The sequence below is a fragment of the Epargyreus clarus genome, unplaced genomic scaffold (genome assembly GCF_041222505.1).
Source record: "Epargyreus clarus isolate Ecla_fem2 unplaced genomic scaffold, WU_Ecla_fem_2.2 ptg000015l, whole genome shotgun sequence".
In the NCBI taxonomy this organism is placed as follows: domain Eukaryota; kingdom Metazoa; phylum Arthropoda; class Insecta; order Lepidoptera; family Hesperiidae; genus Epargyreus; species Epargyreus clarus.
The window spans coordinates 4,165,898-4,178,996 of NW_027332223.1; the positions used below are offsets into that span (position 1 = coordinate 4,165,898).

Genomic DNA, 13,099 nt, shown 5'->3' on the forward strand with positions numbered 1-13,099 from the left:
CCTTTTTGCTGGCATCTCGTAGTCGAAAATAATTACATGTCATGCATTATTAAAACAAACAAGACGTAAAAAGCGAAGGTACAAGTGTAAGGGAAGAATTTAAAATCTGTCACCAGTTCGAAATTCAGAGCATTCGGTCCGAAAAAGTGAGGATCGTACGTGGAGAATACATTAGAGTCGATTAAGATTCGCCACGGAGCGCTCGGTCGAAAACAGATCTTATCGACGATCGATTGCACCAAATCGATACTAAATTTAAACAGCTGAAGTAATCGAAAAGTTAAAGAAGAGCAGCATCTGCTTTCATGAATGCGTCCTGAGAAAAAACGGAGATGAAATTGATAACAAAGTATTAAGTAACATTCATTTAGTCCGTAAGTGTGTGTGGTTACTTGCTGCACGTAACATGTTTCTCTAATTAGTATTTTAAATAGGCTAGAGCTTGTTCGAAATCACGGAATATGTTTTTCGCGATATGTTGTGTGGTAATGAAGACATACTTTTCCTCGGCGTTCTAGCTCAGTCCTCAGGGGTAGCGCATCTGTGGACATCAAGTAGGAATATCTAATCCTATCTGGAGTTGATTACAGATATCCATGGGCGGCAGTTATCATTTAACATCAGGTGGACAACATGTTGTATGCTACTTCTACATTATAAAAATACGTTGTATTCCGCTCAAGAGATACATTTCAAAAATCCTTTCTTCTCGTCATTACAATGTATTAAGAATCACGTACAAAACGTTATTTTTTTTAACCAAATACTTTAAATTATATCCGTCAGTCAATGATTTAAAGAGCTATTACATACGAGTATATGATATTAATACTTAATTAATCACTCAAGGCTACATTCGGTAAAATAATTACGTCTCAATAATAATTATAATAATTATCTCTTAATTATTAAATCTTTAATACACCTACTCATTTAAAGATATTAATATAAATTTCACATTCAGATAAATACATTACATTAATTAAATATACAAATAATTAATGTTTTATAGAATTATTTTACAAAATTAATGACTTATTTTCCGCTCTCGAATACCATGTGTTTAAATGTAAGTAATTAGCATAGTTGCATTGTGCGTGAGGGTAATAGGTCAATTTCCCGTATGGAGCATTCCTTAAAGCCTGATGGTAACACACCTGCGTCTCAGTCGAGTTACCTTTTCTAACGTGAGTTTCGGTGGTGGAATGTGGATGCTGACTGAGCTACAAAATAACACTACCATCTTAGTACTCAGAGTGGTATTGCATCTGTTAGTATCAGACTTAGATGAGTAAAATACATAGATAGATTGAAATTGAACAAGAAATTGTAAACAGTTTTGGGATTTGAAATTGTTGCGTAAATAAAGTTTTGCCACGTCTCCTTGATAAAATAGCCCTAAAATATTTGAAATAGTCATTTATTACGTAAATTTCATAACGTAGTAATTTGAAGGTGATAGAATCCTTTGTGGTTCGACTCCGGCGACACCACCGCCACACCTATTTCTGCCTAATAACAACCGTGTTAGGCGCTGCTGTGTTCCGTTTTGAAGGGTGTGGCAAGGAAGAAATATTTTTCCGAGGCGGTCCAGCTTAGTCCTCAGGGTTAGCGGCTGATCTCAGGCCGACCTCAGGTAGAAATATCTAATCCTATCTTGGGTTGATTACAGATTTCCATGGGCGGCAGTAGCCACTTACCATCAGGTGGACTGTATGCACGTTTGCTATTCCCATATTATAAAAAATAAAAAAAAAGTTATATGTACAGTTTGTCTAAAAATGTCCAAAATCCAATTTCATAGCGATGAAGTATCTTTCTATTTTACTTATCAAAGACTTCAAATAAAACCTCTATACTATGTGGAGTTGGTTACAGACGTCTAAGGTTAGCAGTGTCCTTACAATCAGGACTACAAGCTTGTTTACTATTTGAACCTTAAACCACACACACCTTTGCCCCGTAGACGGCAACCACCTGGTCTTCCTAAAAACTGAAAGAACTCATTAAAACATCGCAGTTAATTAGGGGAACGGTTAAGAAAGTTCATGTAGTTATTTGTACGAGAATATATCGGTTACAAGTTTTTTGTGTGGCATTCCATTACTGGATACCATGACTATTCGGTATGTATCGATGCTCGCACCTCGCTCTATGGGTGTCTGTATTGAAGAAATGAATTGAATATTCATAAATACACGTCGCAAATATAGTTAACGCAAAAAACAAATGCCGCTCTATAATTGTTAATGTTGCATTTGGATCGGAATAAATTAAAAAAAAACACGCGATCTAAAGGTGCTTTTGTTAGGAATCACCCCGTAAGGAAAGGGCTCTGGTCATGTCATCGGTCCATATTTTGTTATTTATATACTAATAATGGCTCTTCAAGGTGATACAACCCTGTTGAAATACGGTGGCTCTGCGGCCAATTCTGACTTGTAGTATCAATACTAACAACGTTAATCCCTGATGTGTTCTGGCTTAAAGGTTGGTTTAAGAGAGAGACTCGTGCGCAAGATATTCCAACTTAGTCCCCAGAGGTAAGAACACATCTTTAGCTTCAAGCCGTCCTTCTTCAAGTCCGTTCATGCCGTTCTACTTCCGTTGCTCGAAATCTGAACCCTCTATAAATCGAAATAATTAGTGAGTCCGTATAATCAAATTCAGTAGTTATTTTCCTTTGTAATTCGAAATAATAAATTGGACATCTTGAATTTTACAACCTTTATAAATCGAATATTTGAACACATTTATGAAATTATTTAATTATTATTTAGAACTTATCTTTAACCTCTACGACTCATATGTTTCCTTACAAAATTCGCTAACTCGAATCCTCCATAAGTCAAAAACTCTACTGATCGAATTTTTGGTCTCTCCTTTGAAGCTCGACTACAGAGGTTCTACTGTACATATTCACAATTAATGTGTCCCAATACGACCCACAAATAAGTCGGTTAGTAATTAAACTAAAGTCATTAAAACATTTTCATTGCATTATGTATTAAATGCGCATAATTCAAAGTTGCGGACTATTTAACTTTAATTGATGTATTCGCTAATCAGTATATTTATACAACGCGGTCCTCTTAATAATCAATTGGGACTTTTTACATACCGCATAAACAGAGATATTTTTTGTAAATAATTAATGATTAAATTTAGATATATATTTATGAATAAATAATAAACACGCGTTTATGATAATACTAGTTGTTGTATAGTTTTATTTATCATATAGAAAATGAATTATTTTTAAATCTATAGTTCTTCTATTTTTATTGAAATTTAAATCTGTCGATATAATTTTATATTTGTTGGGTCGGAGGTTGAACTTAAAACCATCTTCATTGAAGATCAATGGCGGTATACGATGCGCCACATCCGAACACTGACTGGATGATACTGTAAAGTTTCACTAATTTAGGTCAAACATGCTACTCTATTTGTTCTAATATCAAACTTCTCATGTAATTTTCTAAATATTCTAAATAATCTACAATTAGATTGTCAAAGTTAACCTAATAAAATAGGTTAATCATTCTTTTATTCATCTTATTAAAAATAATTCAACGTTTTCTACAACACTAACATCTTAACCATTATACGGAACATCGTTTACAACAAAAGTAATTCGAGTGACATTTAAAACGTACAGCATAACCGTACCGGGCACCCATAACTCGAAATCATCAAAATCGATCAATCGAGCGTGCTATAAATCGCGACATATCGATTCTATCGCGTCTCCACGGCTCGACAAATATAAATTTGTCACTGGCCACTCGGAAAAAGTCCGGCCGGACTCGCTCTTATAAATAAACAATAACAACCCTATTTGGACGGTACACCGTAACATTCGTCCTGTTCCCGATAGTCCATCTCAAATGATAAGTCTCAGTTTATAAGACACGACTTTTTGTTCGAATGTCGAACAATCACACGCCAGTTGTAAATTGGGTAGCATACTTGTATTTGAATAAAAACTTGCCGTCGTATATACAAGTGTTGGAAGTCACACTTCTTTGATTGAATATAAGTATAATATGTATTGTAATTACTATACTTAACAACATTATTATACCTACTAACAAAAATATTATTACTTAACCCTATACTTGACATTGTGCACTTAAATGCACATTAGAATCAGATTTTTTTTTTCGGATAATGCGACATCGAATCTTACTAATAATAACTGAAAGCGAATTAGCAAACGTTTCTTTATGTCAGAAAATGAAATCAATATCTGTCTCGTTCACACATTGTAAATGGTAAACAAAATAGCGAGCCGTCATTCAGCGCCTGCGCAACGCTCTCTAAGAATCTTATTTTATCTGAATGAAATTAAGTTATATGTACGAAATTTATATAATCTTACTTTCTGCAAGCTTTATGCAATGTTTTGGTGATATTTTTTTGAGATATAATGTTTTGAATATATAGTAATTCATGACTTTTGTTATGTGTGCATTTAAATGCACACGGCCAACGACATACAATATTACTGTTTGTCAATATTGTGTCTTTAAATGCACACTGCCAACTTTGCTACTATATACTAAGGTTCTGCACACAAGGTAGGGGGTTGGGTGAACAAAGTTCAGACAGAGTTTTTTATTTATAATTCATGACTGGAATTAATATTTCCCCGTTTCCACTAAATTCCCAGTCCTTAGCTTGCAATATTTTTTTCAGATGACTGGAGGCCGAAAAATTCTAGCTTTGGTGTCTAAATTGCGTAATTAAATCGGATGTAGAATCCAGCAAATCCCTAGAAAGATGAATTCCAGATGTCTAGGTCTCATAAAGACGTCCCTGAACTCAAGTCCTGTCCAATCAATAGCGTCTTCTGTCAAAAATGTAAACATCTCCAATAATGATGATTCCAGAACATCTGCAATATCAATCCCAGATAAGACCAAATTCCCACTTGAGGTCGGCTATAGATGCGCCACTAGCCCTGAAGACTAAGCTGGAATGCCTCAGAAAAGTATATCTTCTTACCACATCCTTCAAACAAGTGGAATAAAGTCCAATCATATGCTCAAATTTAATACAACATTCTAACGGAAACATGGATGCAGGTCTAAACAGACAAGTCGCTTTATAGCGTACAAATGTGATAGGCCATTGTTAGTATTGTCCACACAGATCCTGGACATCTTCGTTTGTAATTCCTGGTTGCTGTTTCGTCATGGGAACAGCGGTAAACAAAAATTATTGCCACTCAAAAAGTTTCGAGTCGCTTTATGAGGGCACTGTGTTTTTTGGGACGAGGTCTTCTAATCTCTCAACTCAACTAAAATATCTCAAAACTTGTTGACATGTCATAACTTCCGAGACTTTTATCTTTAGTATTTTCAAAATGTATGATATTTTTTATATTTTTTAATTAGTTCTTAGTTTAGTGAGTACTTGGCGGTGTGCATTTAAAGACACATATTTTTTTTCTCGTGAACCTGGCAGTGTGCACTTAAAGACACATACTATATTCTGAAAACTGAAATTCAGAGATTTTTTATTTTATTTTTCCTAATATCCTTATAACCCAATAAACGCAGGGAAGTAGCAAAAGTATATTTTTTTTAGGATAAAATTCTCTGCCAAGTATAGGGTTAACATTGTTGTATTTAAATCGTTAATTAATGATTATTAATATAGGTTAATGTCCTAATGTCCTATATATGTCATTTAGACATATTCACAATATGAAATATTCAAGCGAAAATCGCATGTGACAACGTTACTGTTAAAATTTCACATCCATATTTTGTCCCTAATGTATTTGAGAAGTATCACTTCAACGAATATATAATTACTATGAAAACCTTAGCTAAAGTCTACAATAACAAATGTCCTATACTACCTACTGCTAAGTAGTCAAGTAGATTTATTTTACGAAACAGTATATACTCTGCAATTTGTTCGAAAATATATTAACTCTCGAAGTCCAACTTCGGAAGCAAAGCCGCGAACAGAAGTTGTTAAACTTTCTCATCCCAACGAATCGTTAGCTATAAACGAATATATCGCTGTATTAATTCATCTCCAGAAGATCACTTCGCAGATAATGGTTGATTTATAATGATTATTCATTTTATTATACGTGAATCATCTAAATCGTGTTGCGTTTTTGCGCGGTTTGATGACCTAGAAACGATTCGCCATGGTTATTCGTATTCTGGATTAGTTTGTTTATGCGTTGTTGCAAAAACATTTTTTTATCCAACTGTGGGTAACGTTTATCGAGTGTATGTCTCATTCTTTGGAACGTGTTGCAGGCCAAACGGCTAGATCTTTTTTAAGGATTTGGTATGGGAGACATACTTTTCTAAGGCGTTCCAGCTCAGTCCTCAGGAGTAGCGGTGCATCTGTGACCGACCTCAGGTAGGCTATCTAAGATCGATTACACATGTCCATGGGCGGCAGTAGCCACTTACCATGAGGTGGACTGCATGCTCGTCTGCTATTTCTCCTCCTCCTTGTGTCGATGTCCTCAATGCTGAGGGTCGTGATACCCTCCATGCTATTTCTATATTATTATAAAAAAGGTGTTCTTAGATTTGTATAAATATTAAAAGAAATAAAGACTATATATAATGCAATTGAGTTTTTTGTCTCTATAATATTTCTCTACTTAATAGTACTACCAAGAAATAAGGTCACTATTTTAAACAAGGTTTTTAGCTCGAGCACTAAAATGAATGGAATTTTTTGAGACCCAAAATGTCACATTACGAGGTAATTTCGTGTACACCGTTGAGACATGCTATGATCAGCATGCCGACCGATCAACATAACAATTTAATTATTTTACATTATTGCATTGTCTTTAAATTACATAGATATTCCCCAATCGGTTAAGTAGATGCAAGTAGTCAAAATATATCGAATTTTTGTCCCATACATAGTTAGTAATTGAAGAGCTTGTAAAAATTCTCACTTTAAGCACCTATTGTTTATCCCAGAGAGTAGAAAAAGCTATTGATTTTTTTGCCGTGGAGTTGCATATTTAAATACAACATAATTGCAACAATAATGTAACGTTCTACTAGTTCCTAGTAGGTGGTAGCACATGTATCCGGCAACGCGCTATTCAAGTTGTTCTAAATATCTCTAGTATCATCATCATCATCTAAGCTGGGAACAAACGGGTTGTTGATTCAAAACCTTTGGTTAGACTTTTTTGAGGGTAAGAGATCTTTTCAGCTCTCCTACCCTCTAAAGTCTTAATGAAAGGCCTGGTCATGAACTCCATCGGCAGTCAAGTCAAAGGCTGCTGAGTTCGGCTTTAAAGGCCTTGTTAAAAACATACACGAGGTATTCTCACTTAGTCCTTAGAAAAAGCAAAGGGCCTGTGACCAATCTCAGATAGGACTCCAATCCTACTTTGAAATTGATATCCATAAACGGCAAAAGACCACTTAAAATCAGATAGACATCTTATTCGTTTGCAACTTATAATTTCTAAAAAAGTCAGGTACATTTTTTGTTACAATGTATCTTGTAATAAATCTTACTAACGTATGTTACAAGACATACATGAAACCCTTATATTGTTGTTTCTAAGCTGACGTCACGACCAGAAAGGATTGTGATAAGACGTTTTCATTGTAATCGGATGAAACCAAGACGAAACCATACAAAGTTAAGCCACAAAACAAATAACACCTGCCCTTCCTAGGCAAAACTAACCTTAGTCCGTTAAAAATCGGTTTAAATTTCCTTAGTTGAAAATAGTTTAATGGTACTATCACACTAGGGAATTTGCATGTAATATAACAAATCAAGACTCGATTTTAAGTATCTGATTCATCACAGAAATATAATTTGAAACTATTTTAATTGGTTGAAAGTTGAAACTCACCCTCTCAATCGGCAGTCCGAAGTTCAAATCCTAGGCACTTTAAATCTTCTGGTTCTGATTTTTAAAGTTATGTGCGGATTAGAAATTAATTATCACGCTCACTAACGGTGAAGGAAAACATTGTTAGGAAACCGACACGACTAAATTCTTAAGAAATATTGCTATTGGGCAGCGTTGTGGACCATGACTTACACCTTTCTTACTCCAAAAGGACACACGTGTCCACGTCCTGCAGTGGGACATTAATGCGTTCGGGGCAACTAAAATATTATAATGCTCGAATCTCACTCACTGATGGTCAAATTTAAACTACATTACAAGCAAAATGTCTAGTGAAAGATCAGCTTAACGCGACATGGCTATCGAATAAAACACCATTATTTCAATAAAAGTTATCTCTGTGAAGCAATTAGTTTCATTCCACGGGCAGCCGCTAATCCATATAGATAACGTTACCCATTCCTTATATCGAATTAATTTGTGAGTCACCGTCTCTTTGAATGATATTCCTCTGTATTTCTATTCAATATCACCCGTTATTACATTCAAACTTCCTAAATCTGTCCTAGAAAAATCCAAATTTGACAATTCCTAGTAGGTATGCCAGAAGTTGTCAAATGTCGATCTTTGGTACGCAAAAATCGAAACACCATAGAATTTGGCCCTAAAATCGAAAACCCATAGGACTCTTTTCCAATTTCTGTGTAATTCTTCAATATTCTAAATAATCCGTTCAATAAAAAAAACATTACCAAAAAACCTAACTCCATAAAAACCATTTCTTTGGTACAAATAAGCTAAAAAGATATAAATTATTTTCTGACGACAGACAGACGAAGCTTATTTACATGCATAATAATAATAAAGTCAATTGCAATCCTAACAGTAAACCATTGTTTTTACAAAGACATAGAAAACACGAAGATTAGTCGTATTCCATACGTATCTAAATTTCTTATAAATTATGTAGAGCTTGGGCGGATCGCCAGTAATTGATCAAAGCAAAACCCAGTCAAAATTAAGTGCGCATATCAGTACAGAGTACAGATTAATGCTTGCAACAAAAACCAGGCATCCCGAAGATCCGCCGAGCAGGTGGCCTTGCAATAACAGTAGCTTAATTGCCTATTAAACGGGGATAGCTCTTAAAATTGCTTTAATGCCAACATCAGAGGTCCATTCTGTACAACACAATGAAATAGCAAGAATAGCAAATTATTAACCTTTGAAGAGTTGAACACAATTAACCGCACCGACTATGCCGTACCTAACTCAAATGCAAATCGCCTATCATTCTGTTTATGGTAAAAAGATTACATTGTGCGAGTCCAATAGCTTATCTTCGCATCTCGAATGGATTCTGTTTAATTTATTGCAATAAAATAGATAAATGGCGATCAGAATCGTTCCGCGTTCCGTGGAGAGATGCGAACTCGAATGCTTTAGCTTTATGTATGACAGATACTGTACCGGATAGTTGGATAGCGATGTCTCGCTTGATATTTAAATTTAGTACGCATTGGCCGGAAGGTTTAATGGAATTTATGGATGAACAATTACGAGTTAGTTATAGGATCTGCGTGGTGAAACTCTGTCTAAATATACGAGTATGTTTGTCTAAAAATCACAACCAGTCTATTGGGAATTGAACAGTCCAAATGATAAAACATTTTTATTTCATCAGAGCACAACTTACGATTTCATATTTTATCTGTTCAAATATTTATTTTTTATAAGTAAATCACATCCTACCACTACAAAATATTGTGTATAACAAGGAATACTGGTTGTCAGTGTACATTTACAAATTGAGAAAAAATATACCGAATCGAACCAATATTTTTTGCAGTCACAACTCCAGAATAATTCAACTAAGTATCTCATGTTTGATTCAAAGTAATCAGTTACAAAGTAACTATTTCAACCAAATGTTTGATTCTAAGTCACAAAATGTCCACGAAGTATTCGCAGCAAAAACCAAGAATGCGAGACTCCACACCTAGAAATGCATACATACTTACAAATTGAGAGTTGCATGTTGCAGCAGGAATTTACCTATGGCAACCTTCCGACGAGCCGACCACACACCGAATAAGGGAAATAAAGAAACAGAACTGGCTATAACATTGTATATTATTAACTGGATACGACTTTACGTTTATTTTATTGCAAATTTAATTACCAAACACACTTATTACGTACATAAAAATAAAATTATGCGGGTGTAATTTTTTTTAGATTATCTGGATTGAACTGAGATCTACATTCATGCATTATAGAGAACTTTATTAGAATGTTGATTCATTAAAGGTTCATCTCTGCAGCTCTTTAGCAAATTTGATAATCTCGTCAATTTAACCTATGTAGTAATATATACTTTTTTAAATAATTTAAAACAAACTGAGAAGCCCTTCCAATTTAAACCTTAATGTACTTCCAGCTCCACTAAAAATAGATCAAAATTAGCTTACGCTTTAATATTTTTTCTAAAATGAAATCTTCGTTCAATCACAGATTATGTGGCAAGCATGAATACCACTATCACAGAAGATGGTAGAACCCTTTGTGGTTCGACTCCGGCGGCACCACTGCCACACCTATTTCTAACTTATAACAGCAGTGTCAGGCGCTGCTGTGTTCCGGTTTGAAGGGTGTGGTAAGGGAGACAGACTTTTCCGAGGCATTCCAGCTTAGTCCTCAGGGGTAGCGGCGCATCTGTGGCCGACCTCAGAAAGGAATATCTAATCCTATCTGGGGTTGATTACAAATGTCCACGGGCGGCAGTAACCACTTACCATCAGGTGGACTGCATGCTTGTCTGCTACTCCCATATTATAAAAAAAAATCACATTAATTAAGTTTCTTATGTAATTAAATTCCTTAAAAGTACTACGCCCGAAGCCCTTCCAGCAGTTATATCTCCATCAGACTTTGAGTTCCTACAAACGCAGGTGCATAATATTAATGGAAATTGATAAACTAGTACGTCGTACCAATGAACCTTCGCCGATGGTCTGGATATCCAGTAATATCTTAAGTAATGTAAACGAAAAGCAATATAAGGCATGCTTCATGAAAATTCAATAGTCGTAATTAAATTTCGCATGCAGGTATTTGAGATAATTTGTAAGTAACGACTCTGATCATCTTTATAAGCGAAAGTGTTGCAAAAACAAATTTATTTTAAACTCGAGATGCCCATTGAGTCATTTAACACTTGTTTTCTCTTTTGAGTACTTTGTTTTAATGATGCTTTTGAAATTAATATGCGAGCGTGCGAGTCACCTGATGGTAAGTAACCATCCATGGACATCTGTAATCAACTTAATATAGGATTAGCGTGCCACATGCAGTCCAAATGATGGTGTGTGGCTACTGTTACCCGTGGAATGGTAACCAACATGGTCTAGGAAAAAGTCTGTGACTGACCTGAAGTCACAATTAGGCTAAGTAAGAACTGCTTAAGTGTCTCCACCTTACCACACCTTTCAACCAGAACACAGCAGCGCTGAATACTGTTGTTATTAGGTAGAAATAGGTTTGGCGATGCTGCCTCTGAAGTCTAACCACAAAATAGTTTTATACCTTCTACTACTCTAAAGCATTAACAATATTTTGATCCAAAGACTAAGGTCTTCGAAGAAAACTAAATATTCGTCCCATTTACAGGTTTCCGGGAATCTGCATTCCTGTACGCCTTGACTGCGGCTGGTGTAGCCCATTCCGTCGCCCGTGCCTGTGCTCAAGGGCGTCTCCTCTCCTGCGGCTGCGACCCCCTGGGCTACCGCGCCGCCCACGACCCACGGGGAAGGAAGAGGGTCAATAAATGGGAGTGGAGCGGCTGTTCCCATAACCTGGCTTATGGAATTGATTTTTCGAAGAAGTTTTTGGATGTCAGGGAGAAGATGGATGATCTACAGTCGAAGATCAATTTGCACAACAATGTTGCTGGGAGATCGGTAAGTGTTAACACAAGGAGTATTTATTTCGGTCTTAGATTAGACACATTTTTAGCGCCTTAGGCTAAAAATGCTGGTTTTCCTAGGTTGCATTCTGCAGTTCGGTAGTTATTAATAATTTATATAGATAGGTATGTATTATTGATCTGAATGTCTGTATTCCTGTGACAATGAAATTTTTTTATTTTTACATTTTTGATCAGAGTAGGTAGCAATGTAAGCATATTATTTGCATAAAATGTACAAAGGTTGTAGGTGCTATTAAATACAAGACAAACTATACCATAATCGGTAGATAAAATACAATAATTTTTAAATCAAAAAAATGCTGATTACATATACAACCCTTCTCCTTTAGCTAGACTCTAACTTCACTGCAACTAGACGAGACATGGTACGAGTAGGCGCATACATACTTCATCACGCAGCTCCACTGTAGATTAGCTAACAAAATAAAGAAACAAAAAATCTGTCGCTATCTTTTGTCGATCATTACGCTTTGATATCATCCACTCGACGACAATTGAGATTTCTTTGATCTATAATAACAGGAAGAACAAAGACAAAAAGACACTAGGCCCAATGGCCCTTCAATTTAGGTACTTTATGGACGCGCCCTCGCATAACCGTAGTTTGATCTTCGACGGGGTGAATATTAAGCGAGTAACGTGAAAATTAACTCAATTAGCAAACTGAAGCTATTAAAATATTTTTTTCTTATATATAAAATTCTCGTGTCACAATGTTAGTTACCGTACCTACTCCTCCGAAACGGCTTTACCGATTTTCACCAAATTTTATATGCATATTCAGTAGGCCTGAGAATCGGCTACTATCTATTTTTCATACCCCTAAGTGATAAGGGTTGTTGACCCTTAACTTTATTTTACTTATATGTCAACACAACGTTTGCCGGGTCAGCTAGTAATAACATAAATATAAATATTGATTTTTTATCTTTTCCTGACTTAAGTATTTAAGATAGAAGGTCTTTTACTTCGAACGTGCTTACACGACTTCAACTTAATCGGAAGTGGCGACATATCTGTCACGCGAATTCCATAAAAAACGCACAGACTTTGCATATTATTGAATGCAATGATCATATCATTCAAAGCAACAAGGCTGAAATTATACATATTTACAAAGTATGTAATTCTTAAAAAAAGGCAGAGTTGTATACAACGTATATGATTCTGGTAGAATCTTTTTTCAAAATGGAAATTTTTTACAGATGTACATGGGCGACAATGACCATTTACCATCA

At 35.4% G+C, this 13,099-nt stretch overlaps 1 protein-coding gene across 1 annotated transcript in view; it reads left to right on the forward strand.

Annotated features, from left to right (window-relative positions):
* Wnt10 (Wnt oncogene analog 10) overlaps positions 1-13,099 on the forward strand; it is a 41,124-nt gene that overhangs the window by 15,736 nt on the left and 12,289 nt on the right. The window contains exon 3 of the mRNA XM_073081170.1: positions 11,543-11,832. Coding sequence (XP_072937271.1) covers positions 11,543-11,832 — 290 coding nt within the window. The remainder of the gene's footprint in view (positions 1-11,542; positions 11,833-13,099) is intronic.